Source organism: Crocuta crocuta, unplaced genomic scaffold, assembly GCF_008692635.1.
Source record: "Crocuta crocuta isolate KB4526 unplaced genomic scaffold, BGI_CrCroc_1.0 scaffold29, whole genome shotgun sequence".
Taxonomy (NCBI): Eukaryota; Metazoa; Chordata; class Mammalia; order Carnivora; family Hyaenidae; genus Crocuta; species Crocuta crocuta.
In genome coordinates this window covers 6,145,995-6,164,124 of record NW_027533280.1, presented here as the reverse complement: position 1 = coordinate 6,164,124, position 18,130 = coordinate 6,145,995, and the positions used below count along the sequence as shown (strand labels likewise).

At 45.5% G+C, this 18,130-nt stretch overlaps 1 protein-coding gene across 1 annotated transcript in view; it reads left to right on the top strand.

Moving 5' to 3' along the window:
• HECTD4 (HECT domain E3 ubiquitin protein ligase 4) overlaps window positions 1-18,130 on the top strand; it is a 139,656-nt gene that overhangs the window by 88,831 nt on the left and 32,695 nt on the right. Inside the window, exons 45-54 of the mRNA XM_077747960.1 lie at window positions 5,205-5,308; window positions 7,111-7,272; window positions 7,386-7,534; window positions 7,811-7,890; window positions 9,911-10,074; window positions 10,668-10,905; window positions 11,844-11,980; window positions 12,388-12,514; window positions 15,938-16,075; window positions 17,523-17,659. Coding sequence (XP_077604086.1) covers window positions 5,205-5,308; window positions 7,111-7,272; window positions 7,386-7,534; window positions 7,811-7,890; window positions 9,911-10,074; window positions 10,668-10,905; window positions 11,844-11,980; window positions 12,388-12,514; window positions 15,938-16,075; window positions 17,523-17,659 — 1,436 coding nt within the window. The remainder of the gene's footprint in view (window positions 1-5,204; window positions 5,309-7,110; window positions 7,273-7,385; window positions 7,535-7,810; window positions 7,891-9,910; window positions 10,075-10,667; window positions 10,906-11,843; window positions 11,981-12,387; window positions 12,515-15,937; window positions 16,076-17,522; window positions 17,660-18,130) is intronic.

Here is an 18,130-nt window from a genome sequence, read left to right as displayed (position 1 = left end):
AGCATCTTTAACTTCCTTAATGGTTTCAGTTTTATCCTTTGTGTGTGTTGGAGTCATTTTATTATCCATATTTTTTACTATTTCTCATGCCATTTGCTTTTTCAGCCACTAATCTCTTTACTAACATTTTTTTTTTCATGTGGTACCAATTTCTGTGGGTTGGTCTTTGCTCTCTCTATTCTTTATGTGTTTTACACTTCAAATTTCCCTCCTCTTTTAAGGGTAGCACTGTGGAGCCAGTTAATAAACTTCCCCTGAGCATAAGAATAAGAACAGAAGGAAAGGAATTTGCTAGGCTTCTCAGGGGAAATTGCTTGTCACCAAATGTTTGTCCATAACTTGGCTTTGTACTTGTGCTTGGGCCCTAGTTCCCTATCTCTGCTTTTTAGTGTTCTTGGCCTAGGTTGCATTGTAAGACCTACATTATCGATTTTTAGCGACCACGTCCTTGCTGAATAAATCAGTCACTTTTCCATAGGACTCTTTGAGTATCCCTTTGTACATTTTATAGAATAAGGGAGTCTTGATTTGTGAAATTAACATCGGTACTTAATGTATAAGCTAAGAATCATCGTAATTTGGAGCGGGAGTCCCAAATGGTTTTAATAATAACCTACTTAACCCATTCTCCCTAATGGAAAGGAACTCTGTGGTCACAAAGAGTTGGATAGAAATGTTGAAGTATTTATTGTCAAAAAGGAGAAGACTGTGAGCTTATCGACATCAATTTACATCCTAAAATGGTGTCTCATGTCAAATGTAATTGTCCTTAATGATTCATTTATTAAGTTACCAAAAAAAGCTCTTGGAGGTTTAAAGTACATATTAAAGTTTGCTAGCTTCTCAGCCCTTTACCCTTGAACAGTCAACCAACCAACCAACCAACCAACCCCTGCAGCTGGGTTACTTTGGATTACAGTTTAGATTACATCTGGGTTACAGTGGATTCTTCTAGCCCACAAGAGAGTCTCAGACTCTCCTTAGAAGAAATGCTGTTTAATAAATGATTCAAGGTGGTGGGTAGAAGAGAAAGAGTTCTTCGCTTTTTATTTTTTAACGTATCAAGATTTTTTATTTTGTGTATGAAAACGTCCTGGGAAATTTAAACACAATATCTGATTCTTTCAAATGAAAAAAAATTTTTTTCAACGAAATTTTTCCAGTATTTTACTTTATCTGGAATTAAGCAGAAGATTTGGCCATTGTCATGTTGAGTTACTCCTATCTAAATTTTATAGCTTCTCTAAACCAAGGAAAGGAATACCTAATTCCATTTGGTCTAGGAAGATCACACTATGCTACAGAGCTTTTCCCATGAAGAAATACTTCTGTGAAGTTAACTGCTCTTTCGGCTGAAATAGCATAGGAAACAGAAATGAATACTGAAGAAAAGGTATATAGAAACCCCAAAATTCCCATGTTTTATTCTTAAAGAAGCCAGAACTTCTCAGATTCAGGTGTTTTTCCTTCTCCCTACTTTAAATCTACACATTCCCTGAGCCAGAGGTTCTTCTCAGACTTTGAAAGCTCAGAAGTTTAAAATGCTTTCCAAGCTCCACCCAAAAGTCAGAACCATCAGTTGAAGGTGGGCCTGGGCAGTTGTGATAGGAGGGGCCCTGACCTTGAAGCCGCTTCACCTGAGGAAGCTGCTGTAAGCTTTGCCTGACCCACCTTCTTGGCTTCCTTGCCACCCCTGGGCTTTCACAGCTTCTGCCTGTGGGCATTCCCTCCCTTGTGAGCCAGGCCTCTCAGCTCTTTCTCTTAGAAGGACCGCCACCCCCACAAATAGCCCACATTTAAAACCAGTCATTATTTCCTCTAGAGTTAGGTCTCCTTTCTGACTTCCCTGTTGCAGGACATACTCAGACTATTTTGAGTCTTTGATACAGAGTCAAACAGACCTCTCCTTCCTATCCTTCCACATTCAGTCAGTTGCCATGTTCTATTCTTCCTTTGAAATGCTCCTGAAATTTACCCCTTTCCTACCCATTTCCATTACCAGCGTCGTAAGTCAGGTGCTTTTTCTCTTGTGTTTAGACATATGCATTATTCTCTCAACTGTCACTGTTTGCACCTTGTCTTTCCACATCACAGTGAGCTTGCTGAAGCCCTGCTCTGTGTGGCTGTCAAGAGCATGGAGCTGTCACCGAGAGGCTGGCTTTCCTGAGCACAGTTGTCATTTACAGACTGGAATGAGTTCACAGCCAGTTCTGGTCGTTACTTGTGACTCTGGGTCTTGCCTTTTCTGCATATGGAATGTAGGAACTTTTTATTCTCACACTAGATAGCCTAAAAACTCCTCTTACATTAAGCCTACCTTCAGCAGAGAAGCCTCACCCCTGCCAGATAACTGCCATTCTTCCCTCTAAGAATTGCTTTTCCCTGACTTGATAGGATTCAAGCCATCATCATTGAAATATCTGCACACCAGTTACTGCTTGATTGTAAGGACATTGTTGCCCATATCACTCGCTGGGTCATTTGATATTCTGGGTATAAATTCTCTTGGGATAAATTTTTAATTTGAACAATAATCAGTGTTTGTCAAAGATGGGTTCTTCATGACTAGTTAGTATACGTATATAACGGACTCCATGAATCCTGTAACTGAATAGTTTCCTCTTTGATTTGTCCCCTGGGAAGCACAGGCCTGGACGTGTGTCCCACCCCAACTGTAAAGAAAGGTTGGGGCACACATCCCATGGCCTGGCCTTGCATTAGGTGCCGGATGTCTGTCCGTGTGGTATGAGTCAATAACTTTCTCACCAATATCCTAAGCAACCTCTGTGCTTTGCTTTTACAGGACTACGTTTTTTGTGGGGGGGAGGGGAGCACAAGCGAGTGAGAGGCAGAAAGGGTGAGGGGGGCCAGAGGACTGGAAGCGGGCTCTGCGCTGACAGGCTGACAGCAGTGAGCCTGACGTGGGGCTCAAACTCACAAACAGTGAGATCATGACCTGAGCTGAAGTCAGACACTGAACTGACTGAGCCACCCAGGCACCCCTGGACTGCTTCTTATTTTCTCCTAAGACCTCTTTTTTTTTTTCAATGAAAAAAAATTTAACATAAAATTCACCATTTTGAAGTGTACACTTCATTGGGCTTTAGTATATTCATAGGGCTATGTCATCACCACTATCTATTTCCAGAACTTTTACATCCTACACAGAAACTTCGTGCCAATTACACAGTAAGTCCCCATTTTCCCTCCCCCAGCTCCTGGTAATCTCTAGTCTACCTTCTGTCTCTCTGGATTTTCATCTTCAGATCAGTAGAATCATACAATATTTGTCCTTTTTTTTGGTCCAGTTTCTTTCACTTAGCATAATGTTTTCAGGGTTCATCCGTGTTGTAGCAGATCTCAGAGGTTCGTTACTTTTTTATGGCACAATCATTTTCCTTTGTATGCATAGATCTCATTTTGCTTACTGATGAAATTATGAATACTTGTTTGTACTTTTTGGCTATTGTGGATAATGCTGCTGTAAATACCTATATACAAGAGTTTATGTAGACATATGTTTTCACTTCCCTTGGGCATATATAGGGGTGGAATTGCTGAGTCCTATAGTAATCCTGCATTTAACTTTTGAGGAACTGCTTTCTTTTTTGAGGAATTGTTTTCTGCGGTGACTGCACCATTTTACATTGCCACCAGCATTGTACTGGAGTCCTAATTACTCCACACCCTCACCAACTTCTGTGGTATCTGTCTTTTTGATCACAGTTTGCCTAGTGAGTGTGAAATGGTATCTCACTGTGGTTTTGATTTGCATTTTCCTATGACTAATGATGTTGAACATCTTTTTGTGTACTTACTGGCCATTTATCTTCTTTGGAGAAATGTCTGTATCCCCTGCCCATTTTAATTGGGTTGTCATTTTGTTGTTAAATTGTAAGAGTTCTTTATCATTTTAGCTGTCCTAGTCCCTGATCAGATATAATAGCATAAATCTTTGCTCCCATCTTGTGGGTTGTCTTTTCACTTCATTAGGAGTGTCCTTTGAAACACAAAAGTTTTTCATTTCTGTGCAGTCCACTTTATCCCATTTTTCTTTTGTTGCTTCTGCTTTTGGTGGCCTTGATCTCAGCAACCATGGCCTAATCCAGAGTTGAAGATTTATACAAATATTTTCTTCTAAGAGTTTTATAGTTTTAGCTGTAAGGTTTTTTTCAGGTCTTTGATCCTTCTTTGAGTTGTTTTTGTGTGTAGAATGAGGTACGCCTAAGACCTCTGACTCCTGACTCTCCTAGACCATTTCCCATATTGCCAGACCATCTGCAATTCCCTTCCTTCTCTGCTTATTGAAACCCTTTCTTTTCTAAAACCGAACTTAATGCTGTCTTTATGAAGCCTTCTTGGGTCCTGGAATGAAGTCCTCACCCTCTTCTCCATGCCTGTGTTTGTGCTTAGATCCTATCACATACTGCATCCTTGGACAGTGTTCTTTCTTGTATGTGAAAATGCATGCACACATCTCCTCTGTCCTCCTAGAATGGGAAATTTCATTCATGTATCTTTGTATTCTCCAGCATCGGCACTGTGCTTTGATCATAGAAGATGTTAAAAAGATATTAGATTTTTTAAAGTTTATTTATTTATTTTGAGAGAGAGAGAGAGGGAGGGAGACCGTGTACAAGTGGGAGAGGGACAGAGAGAGACTCTCAAGCAGACTCGGCACCATCAGCACAGATGCAGTACTCCAACTCACGAACCATGAACTCATTGACCTGAGCCAATGTTGGATGCTTAACTGACTGAGCCACCCAGATGTCCCATATACTAGATTTTTTTTAAGTCAATTTCTATACTGGGAATAGAGCATCCATTTATTGAGTGATTGCCCTGTGCCGGGGACTTGGCTAAAGGCTCCACTTGTGATACTTCATCTCATCTTCACAACCACCTTGTGAGGCATGTGTGCCATTATTCCCTCCATTATCAGAAGGGAGATGGCATATATCTCAGTTATGAAGCCATATTCTGGATCCAGGCAGCTCAACCTCAGAACACGCACACTTGACCACATTGCTGTCTGCTGAGCTGTGTGTGGTAGACAAAGATATCTCAGGGTATTTGCTTTTTTGTAAGAATTTTGAGTAATCTTGGAAGCAGTTTATTGCCTTGGCCCTACTCCAAAAGGCTTGATGCTGTCTCGGGGGTCAGGGGACTTATTTTCACGTATTCGGTGGATTCCCCTCCAGGAGAGCGACTGGCCGTTGTGGAGGTGCAGTGTGAACGACTGCGGATGCTCTACCGGGACTGTGCTCGGCCCCCACCGCCTCCACTGCAGGCCGACCGGAGACAGGTGAGCCCCGGGCCGTGCGCGGCCGCAGCGCACTGCATTAAAGGATACCGAGTGGCACATGAGTGACCTTTAGGATCAGCGTTTGCAAAGCCGTTTGGAGGGAGTCACTCTGTGTGATGACGTGCTGTCGTCTTTGAATGTCCTAGGACATTGATTTGGCATCCTGAATATTGAAAGATCACAGCAAAGGAGCAAAACTCCATTTGTAAATAATTTCTTATGTTACCAATAACAGTAAAAAGCTTTTTCAAAACTTTAGGTATGTAGTCTATCTTACAGAAATAAGCGTATATATGTAAAGAGAGACTGAGAGGTGATTAAAAAACACAAGTGGTGGAGTGTTAAGAATTGGTACCTCTGTGAATGTTCTTAGCAGCTTATTCATAATAGCCAAAAAGTGGAAACAACCCAAATGTTTATCACCTGATGAAGGAAGATGTCTTCTTTGGATATGTCCATGCAATGGAATGCTACTCAGTCTTGGAAAGAATGAAGTAGTAAAACATGCCATGACAGGGAGAGACCCTGAAATTACGCCAAGCCAAAGGAGCTAGTCACAAAAGAGCACAGGCTCTGGGATGTCACGTATGAAGTGTCCAGAACAGGCAGATCTAGAGACAGAAAGCAGGTGGACGTTGCCAGGGGCTGGGGTGGGGGGGTTGGAAAAGGTGTGAGGAGTGACTGCTAAAGGGGAGGGGCTTAAGCGGGACAAAAACACTGAAAATTGGGTGGCGGTGATGCTTGCACAACTCCAAATAGACCAGAAACCACTGAATTGTACGCTTTAAAAGGGTGAACTATATGTTATGTGATTTATATCTGAAAACATCAGTGCATCTAGGTAAGAATATACAAAAATTGCTATTGTGATGTTTCGGTAGATTTGAAATTATTTCAAAAGAAAAAATTAGAAACATATAAAGGACAAAATGTCAACCTGAAATCTCAGCATCTCTGGTTAACGTTTTCAGCATAGCCACGTGATGTGTCACCTGTACTTTTTCATGACCACAGATCTGTGCTGTCCATACCTCTTGCCATCTAGCTTTTCTCCCTCCATAACCTTATAGTCCAGCATGCACTTGTGCCTCAGTTTTCCCATGCCACCTTTTTCTAGTTTCCACCACAGTGATTTGATGAATGACCCAGAGCTAATCACTATATGCACCTTTCAGGCCTTTCCTTAGGATAAAAACAAAATTCACGGGGTAAAAAAATAAGCTTTTGTCAACAGAGAAGCGTGATGTTTAGGATGAGATTTATTAAAAATTATGAAAGAAAAAGACAATTGTTTAAGAAAAGGAAGTATAATATTACTTCTTGGCTTTGGGCTGAATAGTAAGTCACAGGAATAAAAATTCTGACCACTGATGGGTCTGCAGCTTGGCTTGTAATCACACAAGCAGGGCAAGGGGGTGAGGGCCTGCGCGCACATGTGGGTGGAGAAGGAGAGACGTAGGAATTAAAACCTGGTTTTTCGTCACAGAAGTGATGTCCTGAAGGGATATTAAAAATGGCATTATAAGCATAGAAGGAGAAGAGAGGTAAGTAGCAGAGTGAACCGTTGCAAGAGCTAAGAGTGGTAATTTCCGGAAAACCATGCTGGGCATAGCAATGGAGACTGCCTTTTTTTTTTTTTTTTTTTTTTTAAATAAAGACCCATTTTCCTTTCGAAAAACAAGCTACGTTCTTAAAAGATGCACCTGTATTATAATACCACTAGGTAAAATTTTCCTTCTTTGAGGGGGTTCAGGGATTTGTGATTGCAGTGGTATTGAATGAGACACTTTCCCCCTTCATAGCCCAAAGAGATCACTTGGAGCCCGTCTCGAGTGTTCCCGCCCGTCCGAGCGTGCATGTTCTCGTCGCGCCTGACATCAGTCACCTTCCTGGCTGACCCCAGCGCTGGGGGCGGTCTGCCCCGGGGCACATTTATCTATGCCACCTCACCACTGCCCGTTCAGGTGAGAAAGCACACGGTCTCTTGCCTCTCTCCTTCATATTTGAAAGAAAAAGCAAGTGCCAGGGACCCAAGTTGAGCCTTCTGATTGCCTGCCCACTTCTGGTGTTTCCTCAGGCCCCATCTTTTTACTGGGAAATTGAAATTGTTTCCTATGGAGATACTGATGACGACACTGGACCAATAGTATCCTTTGGCTTTGCTACAGAAGCAGAGAAACGAGATGGGGCTTGGACCAATCCAGTGGGGACTTGTCTTTTCCATAAGTAAGTGGCTACTATTGCTGTTCTTTAAAAAAAAAAAAAAGGGGGGGGCAGGTGTGGGTATTTAATACTAAAATAATATCCTCATAGTCTCAATCTCCATAAATGTATAAAATAGCAATTGGAAGTATATTCAAATTTAGGGAAAGAGAATAGCTCTTAGGATTCCTCTTCGAATTTCTCTGATGCTACTGAAGCCCCTGGGGCTGTTTGCGACTTAACTGCCTCTGTGTTGGCCAGTCAGCCTTGTCTTTGACTTTCCTTCGCTTCCTGTCATAGCAACGGCCGAGCGGTGCACTACAATGGCTCCAGTTTATTACAGTGGAAGAGCGTGCGCTTGGACGTGACTCTCTCTCCTGGTGAGTGCCGCAGGCACTTTTTCTGTTGTTCCCTGGTTTTGTCTAAATAGATTAAATGTAGATTAATTTACCAACTGGTAGTGGGCAGTTTGTTAGTGAAAGCCAAGTACTTGTCATTGCCATCTGCTACTTTACATCAAACCCCTGGTTTCGGGAGGCCCTTATCATTGAGGAGCCTCCACTTGGTAAGGCAGGAGGCAGATCCACTTTCATTCGTTCATCATTAGAACAACCTGAGGTTTTGCTTCTGTTTGAAGTTTGGTCTTTTGTCAGCTCTTCATTGATGAGCAGATAAATAACACATACACCACACACACACACACACACACACACACCCCACCCCTCTTCTATACCACTTGAAAACTCGCTATTGGTGGATAACGTGCTGTTGACTTTGTTCTCGGGAGCCTAAGCATCAGGTCCTGCTTCAGTAAACCTGCCTGGATGTTTCAGTCACATAGTCAATTCGATTAAAAAAAAAAAAAGGTTTTCCTCTTCTTTTTAGCCTTCATATAAGTCACTTGCTCTGTGTAGATGAACTGGTATTCATCCTGCCTGCTCCCGCAGAAGAACAAAATGTAGGCACTGTCCTTGGCCATTAGAAGCCCTCAGGGAGGGGTGCCTGGGTGGTCCAGTCGGTTAAGCATCCGACTGACTCAAATCATGATCCCACGGTTCGTGGGTTCGAGCCTGCTTCACATTCTGTATCTCTATCTCTCTCTGCGCTCCCCCTGCTTGTGCGCACGCTCACGCTCTCTCTCTCTTTCTCAAAAATAAATAAACACTTAAAAAAAAAAAAAGCCCCAGACATATTGGCTACTTATTTTTGACAGTGTACCTTAGCATCAATGAAGCTGAAATCACTCTATATAGTAGATGGGCTGGGCTACTCAGATAGGGAAGAGTAAGTTACTCCATCCACCAGATAACCTCGTACAGCTGGCTGCGGGTAATTTTGCCATCACTTAACTTGAGCTGATTGTTAAATTGCACCTTTTGGGGAATGTAGCATTTTCCGGTATGGTCAAGTTATGACTTGGAGATAACTTCCTGACAGTTATTTATCTCTTTCTGGAACACAGCTGTGACATTTCAACTGAGTATTTACAGGTTTTTAGCACAAAGGAAGGTTTGGGGAGAACACGGGAGCCATAGATAGTCAGAGTTTTTATTTGTCACTTACATTTGTTTTATGGGTCCCATTTTGGTTTTTGAACTTTTTGGACTGGACCCCACGTAAACATGCTACCTTCTTAGAGAAATGTATCTGGGTAGGAATCGGAACTCACTTTTTACAACAGAATCTCAACTGGGCACCTGGGTGGCTCAGTTGTTTAAGTGTCTGTTTATATTTTTAACACCATATCTAAATCTTTCACAAACTCACTGAGAAAATGCTACCTTTTTACCATTTTGCCATCAGTAATTCTCCACGTGTCAATAGAGAAAACCTTAACATTCCTCTGTTTAAAAAAAAAAAAATCCTACCAAATGTTTTCCCTTTCTGTCTTGGCTGCCAGGAAAATAAAGGCTAAATTTAATATGTAATTGTGGGGGGGCGCCTGGGTGGCTTAGCCGGTTAAGCGTCCGACTTTTGCTTAGGTCATGATCACGCGGTTCGTGGGTTCGAGCCCCGCGTTGGGCTCTGTGCTGACTGCCAGCTCAGAGCCTGGAGCCTGTTTCAGTCTGTGACTCCCTCTCTCTCTGACCCTCCCCTGCTCACGCTGTCTCTCTCTCTCTCCTAGAAATAAATAAAACATTAAAAAAATTTTTAAAAATATGTAATTGTGGGAACTAATTTAGACATTAGATCTTCTGAATGGTTTTGACTTCTCTTTTTAAAATTATTTCTGTTGTGTTACTTTATAATAATCAAGTACAATATGTAGCTTCGTGCCTTTTTCAGTTGTTACTAATGGCATAAACAAAGCTCGTCCGCGGCACACTGGTTGCAGTTGGAAGTTTATTTATAAGCAGTAAAAGGGAAAACAAGATGTTTCCTTCCTGTCCTCTGCCTTAGGTGACGTGGCAGGAATTGGCTGGGAGAGAACCGAGGGGACGCCGCCGCCCCCAGGGCAACCAGCCAAGGGCCGGGTGTACTTCACGTACTGCGGGCAGCGCCTGTCTCCGTATCTGGAAGACGTCTCTGGTGGCATGTGGCCCGTGGTTCATATTCAGAAGAAGGCAGGTTATCTTACTGGGAAGGAAAGCAGAGTCTCCTGAGTAATTTGGACCATATGCCCAATCACACTGGGGAGGGCGATCCCCTTGACTGCATCCACCATTCAATCACTGATCTCATCCAGAGGCACCCTCCCAGACACCCCCCGTAATCATGTTTAGTCTGGCACTCCGTGGCCAGTTAAGCTGACAGTAACATTAACCATCACAGTATGACTGCAAGTTGATGACTTCAGGAAAGCAAATGTGACCCCGAAGAAGCGATGCCTGAGCCAGGCATAGACTATTAACCGGTCTTAACTTGGCAAAGTTAGAGGAAAAAAATGTCCCCATGGAAGGGAGCAGCTTGTGCAGTGGCATCAGGCAGAAAGGAACAGTGTTGGGAACAAGAAAGGTCACAGTCTTGTGGGAGAGTGAGGTGGGGGGGAGGGGAGACATGCTGGCCTGGGCACGTGGTCCCACCATCCCCTTTGCCTCGCTCCACATGCTCTCCCAGAGCTGGGGCCATCCTCCTGGGGACACTCACCTTGGAGTATTTAATAAATAAATAAACAACCCTAACTCCTTTCACATCCTTTATTTGATGTCCTTCCCAGAACACCAAGACTCGTGCTAACTTTGGCTCCCGCCCGTTCGCCTACGCAGAAGGGCAGGCCCACCGCAACGCCGCGGACCTGTGCACCGATCTGGCGGAAGAGATCAGCGCTAACTTTGAGGCCCTGCCCTTTGCCATGGCATCTGACAGTGACAACGACGCTGGCACCAGCATTGCTTCAGACCCGGGCACTCATGGGCCACCGTGCCGCATTGCCGCCGTGGCCGCCGCTCAACAACGTGAGCCACCTCCTCCCCCCGGGCCCGCCGCTCCCTGGGGTGCAGATGCTACTGGTCTCGTCATAAATCCTAATGCAGGCGGGCTCCAGTGCCCACCAGATACGGGGCGGTCGGTGGGCTCTGGTGGTGCAGCATGGGACATTAGAAAGCGCATCCCACCCATACAGGAAGCCTGGCATTACTTAGTGCTGGCAGGGTGTTGCCACCTGGAACTTCGAGCCTGAGAGATTATCCACTTTTCATAAGACAGCTAAAAACCCTAGAATTTTAGAGGTGCCTGGGTGGCTCGGTTAGGTGTCCGACTTTGACTCCGGTCGTGATCTCACAGTTTATAAGTTCGATCCCTGCATCTGGCTCTCTGCTATCACCACAAGCCCACTTTGGATCCTTTGCCCCCCCCTTCTCCACCCTTCCTTCTCTCTCTCTCTCCCCTTCTCTCTCTCAAAAATAAACCCAGGATTTTATTTGAAATCTTCTATCTTTTGTTTTAAAACTGAGGTCATCAAAGACTAATGAAACACTAACTGGAATTTATGTGGTGGGTATTAGGTGTGCATTAAAAAACTTTCCTGATTACTTGAAAAACTTCATAATCAAATAAAACTGAGCTTTCTGAACTAAAGGTATCTGCAGACTGGCTGTATCTGGCCCTTGAGATACTAGTTTGCAAACTGTTTTAAGACTGTTTACTTCTTTCTCATGATGAAGAACTTTCCAAATTCTTCTCTGAATTGAATGAATTATACCCATACAACTATTTTAGGATTCAGGACAATGACACATGATTTGTTATGCCTTGGCTTTGCGCTTCAGAATCCCTCCCCAGTGCGGGATCTTTCACACAAATAAAGATACTGTGGTTTGTCTGAGGGGCGGAAGGTCATGATTTTTCTGGCCTACTCTTGCCCATAACTCACTGTCACTGTGCTCTGTTACAGAATACGACAGTGATACTTCCTGTCATTATAAAGTAGAACTCAGCTATGAGAATTTCATCACCTCTGGCCCGGACCCCCACCCGCCTCCCATTGCGGATGACGAAAGTGATGACGAGGACGATGACGACGTCCCACAGGTGCGAGGCCCTCAGCCCTTGACCAGGACAGGCCACCAGGAACAATTCTGACCTGAGGGTACAAGGCTGGAGTGGTGACACTTCCTGCCGTGTCCCTGTGTTTGAACAGTGTCTGGAGCATTCACCTTTCATCATTTTCGGAAACGATGCCTTTTGGGCTCGTTTGCCCAGTGCTTCTCCGGGCGTGGGAGAAATGAAGTACCTTGATAGTGACATCGCAGTGAGGTCAGGGATCGTGTGGAGTGCCCATTGGGCTTTAGCGGGAAAGGGAGGGCTTGCTGTGTTCCCGCTGTTTTCTCCCCTGGCGTCTGAGGGGGTGTTTCTGAGACTGGCCGCGGAGGAGGTGAGAGCTGTGAGCCAGGGAAGGGCGCTCCTTCTCTGTTCACGCATTTGCCTTCTCCTTCCAGGAGGACCACTACGCCCTGCTGGTGAAAGCCTGGGAGACCAAGGTGTTTCCTACCATCCGAAGACGCTTCCGCAACGAGGCAGAGCGGAAGTCGGGCCTGGACCAGATAAAGGGTGCTTTACAACTAGGTCTGGAGCTTTGCGCTTTCCTCGGGAGCCACTTCATGACCTGAAGGGATGTGCTTAGATGGAAGTAGACGTAAATCAGGAAAGGGGGGCTCGCCTGCACTCAGGCCAGACCTAACCAGGTCCTCTAGCCATGCCGTTACTGAGCTCTGCGGTCTCCGGCTTTCCTTGCCAGGCTTTTCTGTCCCCACTTAACTCCGTGTTGGGGTTGATAAGCTGCTGAGATGAAGCTGAAATGGCTACAGTGGGAAGTCGGATGGCCACGTGACCCGGGCTCTCCAGGGGCAGCTGTGCTGTTTCCTGTCCGTGTGACCTTGGGAAAGCGACTGCACCCTTCTAGGCTTTCCCCGCCTTTGAAATGGAACTGGTGATGGGAGGCACCTCACCTGTGATGAGACATACCTGCTGTATGCAGATAAAGCTCCCTCAAGCCGTGTCTGGAACATAGGAAGCATTCAGTCCATATAGTTTTAGGTGCCGCCGTGGTGGTGGGGTGGGCATGTTCCTCCCGCCGTCACAGTTCCTCCAGCAAAGAGAGATGCAGGGTTTGACCCCAGGCAGTGAGTCTTCGGTACACGTAGCAGTTTCTCCTCAGAGAATTTTCCTCATCTTCTGAAATACCTGCTTCCCCCCAGCCCCCGACATGGTGGCCTGGGGAGTAGGGGGAAGATGAGTAAGAAGTGTCATTTTTGTTCTACGTGAGCAGCTGTGCTCCTCTTTAAACTTGTTCTGACTAAGACTAGGACCAAACAAAGAGAAAAGCCCCCCGCAAGACCCTTGGTTTTTGGCCAGTTTATATGCTGAGTCCCAGATGTCCAGTGATTTTTTTCTCCCATATTGGCACCGGGACTAACTGCCTTTAATGCTTTCTATCCCCAAAGCTGAGAAAGTGTTTAAACTTAACCTGTGGGCGTAGCCACACCTCCCGTGCCCTGGTGGGCTTGCCCTGGTGCGATTGCTTCCGGCTCTTACCGGAGCCCTGATTCAGCTGCTGACCCAGTTCCGGGCAGATGGTATTCCCCTCTTGTGTCCAGAGTTTCAGGCAGAGGGAGCAACATTAGGAAGACCCTCGGTGGGGGGTGAGCTGGGGTGGTTGGGGAGCAGCAGAAAGGCCGGGCTGCAGGTGTAGCCGCACGGGGAGAGCACGCGGGAGGGGCAGCAGATGGCGAGGCAAGGGGCAGGGACCAGCGTTGGGCGCGTGAGGACTTTGGATTGTATTCTGTGCGAGACAGGAAGCCACTGGGAGGTGGTGAGCAAAGGAGCGTCGTAATCTGATGTAGTAGATCCTGGAGATAAAAAGAGCATTTGTTCCTCCCCATTCATTTCCAGCATCTGAGAGAAATGCCCTTTTGTGTTCTGTCAGAGTGCAGAACAGATCTTCTCCTACGCTCCACAGCTTGCGCTTAGTAGATGTGGTGCCAGATGCGTTACCGCCCACCTTGGAACACGCGTGCAGCCATTCAGACTCGGGAGGGCTTTATTCTAGTGGCTTTTATTCAACCATTAATTCATCACTTAACCGTCCCTACATTCAGCAAGTGCCTCCCAATTACTCATCTGTCCCTACATTCAGATATTGGGTCTCTGGCTAGGGAATTAAGAAAGCCTCTGGGAACGAGACGGGGAGCGTCCCTTCTCTCGCCGCGTATATCCCAGTGGGCAGCAACCGACGACATGTGGTCAGGGCTGGGTGGTAGATCGGGAGGCCACAGCGTCCAGGGCAGCCTGATGTAGTGTGGCTTCTCTACCTGGTATTTAAGCGGAGATCTGGTGCTAAGTCGGCACCAGCAGGCTTACCGTGGAAAACATAAAGTGCTGTTTGTTCAGGGGGCTGGTACCTCTTGCTGTTTGGGAGGGTAAGAAAGGGGGAAAGAACTCACAGTATGCAAATAGAAAGCTCTTCTGTATGATCGTAGGTTGCCGTGCCTTTATTTCAACGAGGTTCTGCTTAAGTTCGGATTTTTCTTTTACCCTTTGGTGCCGGAGCTGTCCTTGATGTCTGTGGCCAAGCGTGCCTTCTCCTTCTGTGCTCGCAGTTCAGTTAGGGGGAAGTATAGACAGCACGGGAGGAAATGTGATCATCCAGAGGTGGCTCCTGGACCAGAGGCGGACTGATGACTCACCCATAAGTGTCTCTGGCGCCTGCCGCGGCATCCTGCCACACCTTTCTCTCGGGTCCCGTCCGTGTGGCCGTGACCGGTTGTGTGAATTATATTAATCTAAACGTAAAACATTTACTGCATGCATAGAATCTCCTTCAGTGTGGCAGTGGCAGAAGTGAAAAGGAGGGTGGGGGTGGCTCATGGTCCCCAAAGGTCCACCTCTGTGAGGTGTGTCAGCCTCCTGTTGACAGGTCCCCAAGGAAGGCTAATGAAACCACCCCGTGTGTGTGCTTGAGCCCGGCCTTTTCCTGTGTTCCCGGATTCCCGCTTGGTAGACAGCAGAGGATTTGTTTTCTCCTCTCCCCTGTTCCTTTAGAAAACGTTGCCAAGATTATTTTTCCACAGTCTTTCAGTATCAGGCCACGTTTCTGGTCTATTCTGACAATTCTTTCTCTGAGCATCCTTCTCTAATTGCAGCCTCCTCCCCTGTGCTCAGAAAATTGCCGTGCCTTCTCCCTACAGCAAGGCCGGCAAATAGAGGAGTGGGAGGCGAGTGTGATGGAAATAAGCCTTGTGCGAACGCAGTTGTGTCCGCACCTGTGTCTGTGCCCACACTTCCCGGGCCGTGTGCTGCGAGCTACGGAGGCAACAGCAGATGGAGACACTGTACCCCACCTCTCCATGCTCCCCACAGTGCTGTCTCATCAGGGATTTGGAGGCTTGTAGGCCTCCAAATTAATTAATAACTATTCATTAATAGTGGCTGTTTGTGTTGAACATAACGATGTGTTCTCCCTCCAGGAAGGAAGAACGGGGCGACTTCTGATGCTGAGTAGGAGAGGTTGATGTAGCTCGGTCTTTCTTAAGCAACACGTGTTTGTTGTAGTAAAAATCACACAGCGTACAAAAGTGAACAAAATCAGAAGAGACCTTTTCCTCACTTCTAACTCTCCATTTGTCTTGTACTTGGTTCTTCAGACACAAAGGAAATGGCTGCACAATGACATACTATCATTTCTAACCGCGCTGTACTGATGCATGCTCTCGTCATTCCTGTTTTGGGATTTCCCAACAGTGCCGCGGGATGCATTCTTGTATCCTTACAGGCTCGTGCTTGTGTTTCTGTGGGAGAAATTTGAGAGGTTCCTACAGGCAGGGCAGCAAGTGTTTTAAACTTGCTAGCCCCTGCACAGCCCCCCTCCTCAAAGGCTGTGTGCCCCCACAGACCACAGCTGGGAGAGTCCCTCGGGTGTGGCCAGTGTCATGGTGGACACAGAAGATGGGGTGCTCTTCGGAGAGTTACCAGTGTGGTTATATTTTTTAGGCATGGTGGACATTGCCCGGCAGACGGTCGAATTCCTGTACGAGGAGAACGGTGGCATCCCGAGAGACCTTTATCTTCCCACCATCGAAGACATTAAAGACGAAGCAAACAAGTTCACGATTGATAAAGTTCGAAAAGGTTTTGCTTTCCCTCTTACTTCATCTGTGAAACTTTGTCTGGAATGAGAAGTGGGGTTTCCGCGTGGCCCCAGCTGTCCTCCTGTGTGTGTCCCAGACTCACTGGCGTGCGCGGTCCGGTGGTGCACGTGTGCTGAGTGGGCTGCGGGGTGTGGGCGGAGGGTTCCAGATAGGCTTGCCAGGTTCGATCGTAGCCGCTGAGCTAATTAACCATGAATGTGTGGTTGCATTGTGCTTTTTAGAATTTTAATAGCATGTGTTTATTCCTTAGGTTAAAAATCTATTGCATATTTTGAGGAAACAAAAATCCGGAAAAGCACAAACACAAATTGAAACTGCTCATTATTAGACTTCCATAAAAATATCAGAACATCAGGGACAGGGGCAGGAATGTGTATTTACTTTTTTTTCTTTCTTAGATATAATTCACGTATCATAAAGCTCACCCTTTTAAAGTATACAGTTCAGTTTTTAGTATACTCACAAAGTTGTACAACCACCAAACAATTACCTCTTAATTCCAGAACATTTTCATCCTCCAGAAGGAAGTCCTGTCCTCCACCATTCCCCATGTCTCCTTCCCTTGAGCCCCATTAATTTACTTTCTGTCTCTCTAGATTTGCCTCTTCTGGACATTTCCTATAAATGGCGTCCTCCAGCATGGGGTGTTTTGTGTCTGGCCTCTTTCATGTAGCACAGTTGTTCAAGATTCATCCATGTTGTAGCATGTGTTAGTACTTTATTCCTTCTTATGGCAAAGTGATATTCCATTGTATAGAAAATACCCCCTTTTTTAAAATCATTCATCAAATGTTGGACACCTGAGCTGTTTCTAACTTCTGGCTTTTAGGAGTAATGAATGCTACTGTGAACCTTGGTGTTCAGGTTTTTTGTTTTTGTTTTTTTTCCGTAGACCCATGTTTTCATTTTTCTTGGGTACATATATGGGAATGGGACTTCTGGGTCATAGAATAAGTTGAACTTTTTGAAGAACTATTAGATGGCTTTCCAAAGTGATTGGGGCATTTTACATTCCCGCCAGAAATGTATAAGGCTTCCAGTCTCTTCACATCTTGCCAACATTTCTACTATTTTTTTTTTATTACAGCCATCCTAGTGGGTGTGGAGTGGTATCTCATTGTGGCTCTGACTTCTGTTTCCCTAATTCTAATGATGTGGAACATCTTTTCATGTGTATCTTTCATTTTTCTTTAGAGAAAGGTTTATTCAAATCCTTTGCCAATTTTTTGGTTGGCTTGTTTTTTATTATGAGAGTTCTTACAACATTTAGTTGTATGGTTTTCCAGACTGAGCTTTGTACTTTTTTAGTTTGCAGCTAAACTGAGATACTGTTCAGTGCTGTAGTGCTGTCTTAGGCCCTGAAATACAGGGTCTCAAGATGATAATGGGATTTGCTTCTGAAAAACTACTTCTTCTGCCCTCCTCAGGTCTCACAGTAGTGACCCGCTCTCCAGACAGCAATAACGTAGCCAGCAGTACTGTGGGAACCGCTCTGCCCAAATTCGCCATCCGAGGGATGCTGAAAACCTTTGGGCTTCATGGAGTCGTGTTAGATGTTGATTCAGTAAGTAGAGAGTGTTTCGTATACATGGAGACTTTCATGCCCAGACTCCATGTGCCTTAAAAAGCAGTCATGAGGATGGGTTACTCCCCAGCTAGAGATGAAGAAAGCGAGCCGAATGCTCACTCCCGAGGTTTTCTCACGGGCTCAGACCAGGAGCTCAGGGCTGATGATAGATGAGAAGCTCTTAACATTCAGCGCCGTCAGCTTCTTCAGACCACGCCGCCTCCGCCATTATTTTCTGTCAGCCATGTTCAGACCGTCCCTACGTTATACCTACCCAAGTTCCAAGGGAGAACTCTCCCCTTGTCCTTGATGAATGGGTGATCTTTCATTGTCATGACTGTTACATGACTTGTTACACAAGTCAAATAGTTTTATGATTTTGATCGTGACATCTCAGTGGTCCTCTCAGCCTCAGTTTCTTGGTACGTAACATGAGTGTATTAAATCCATGGGCTCTCGGTGGCCGGT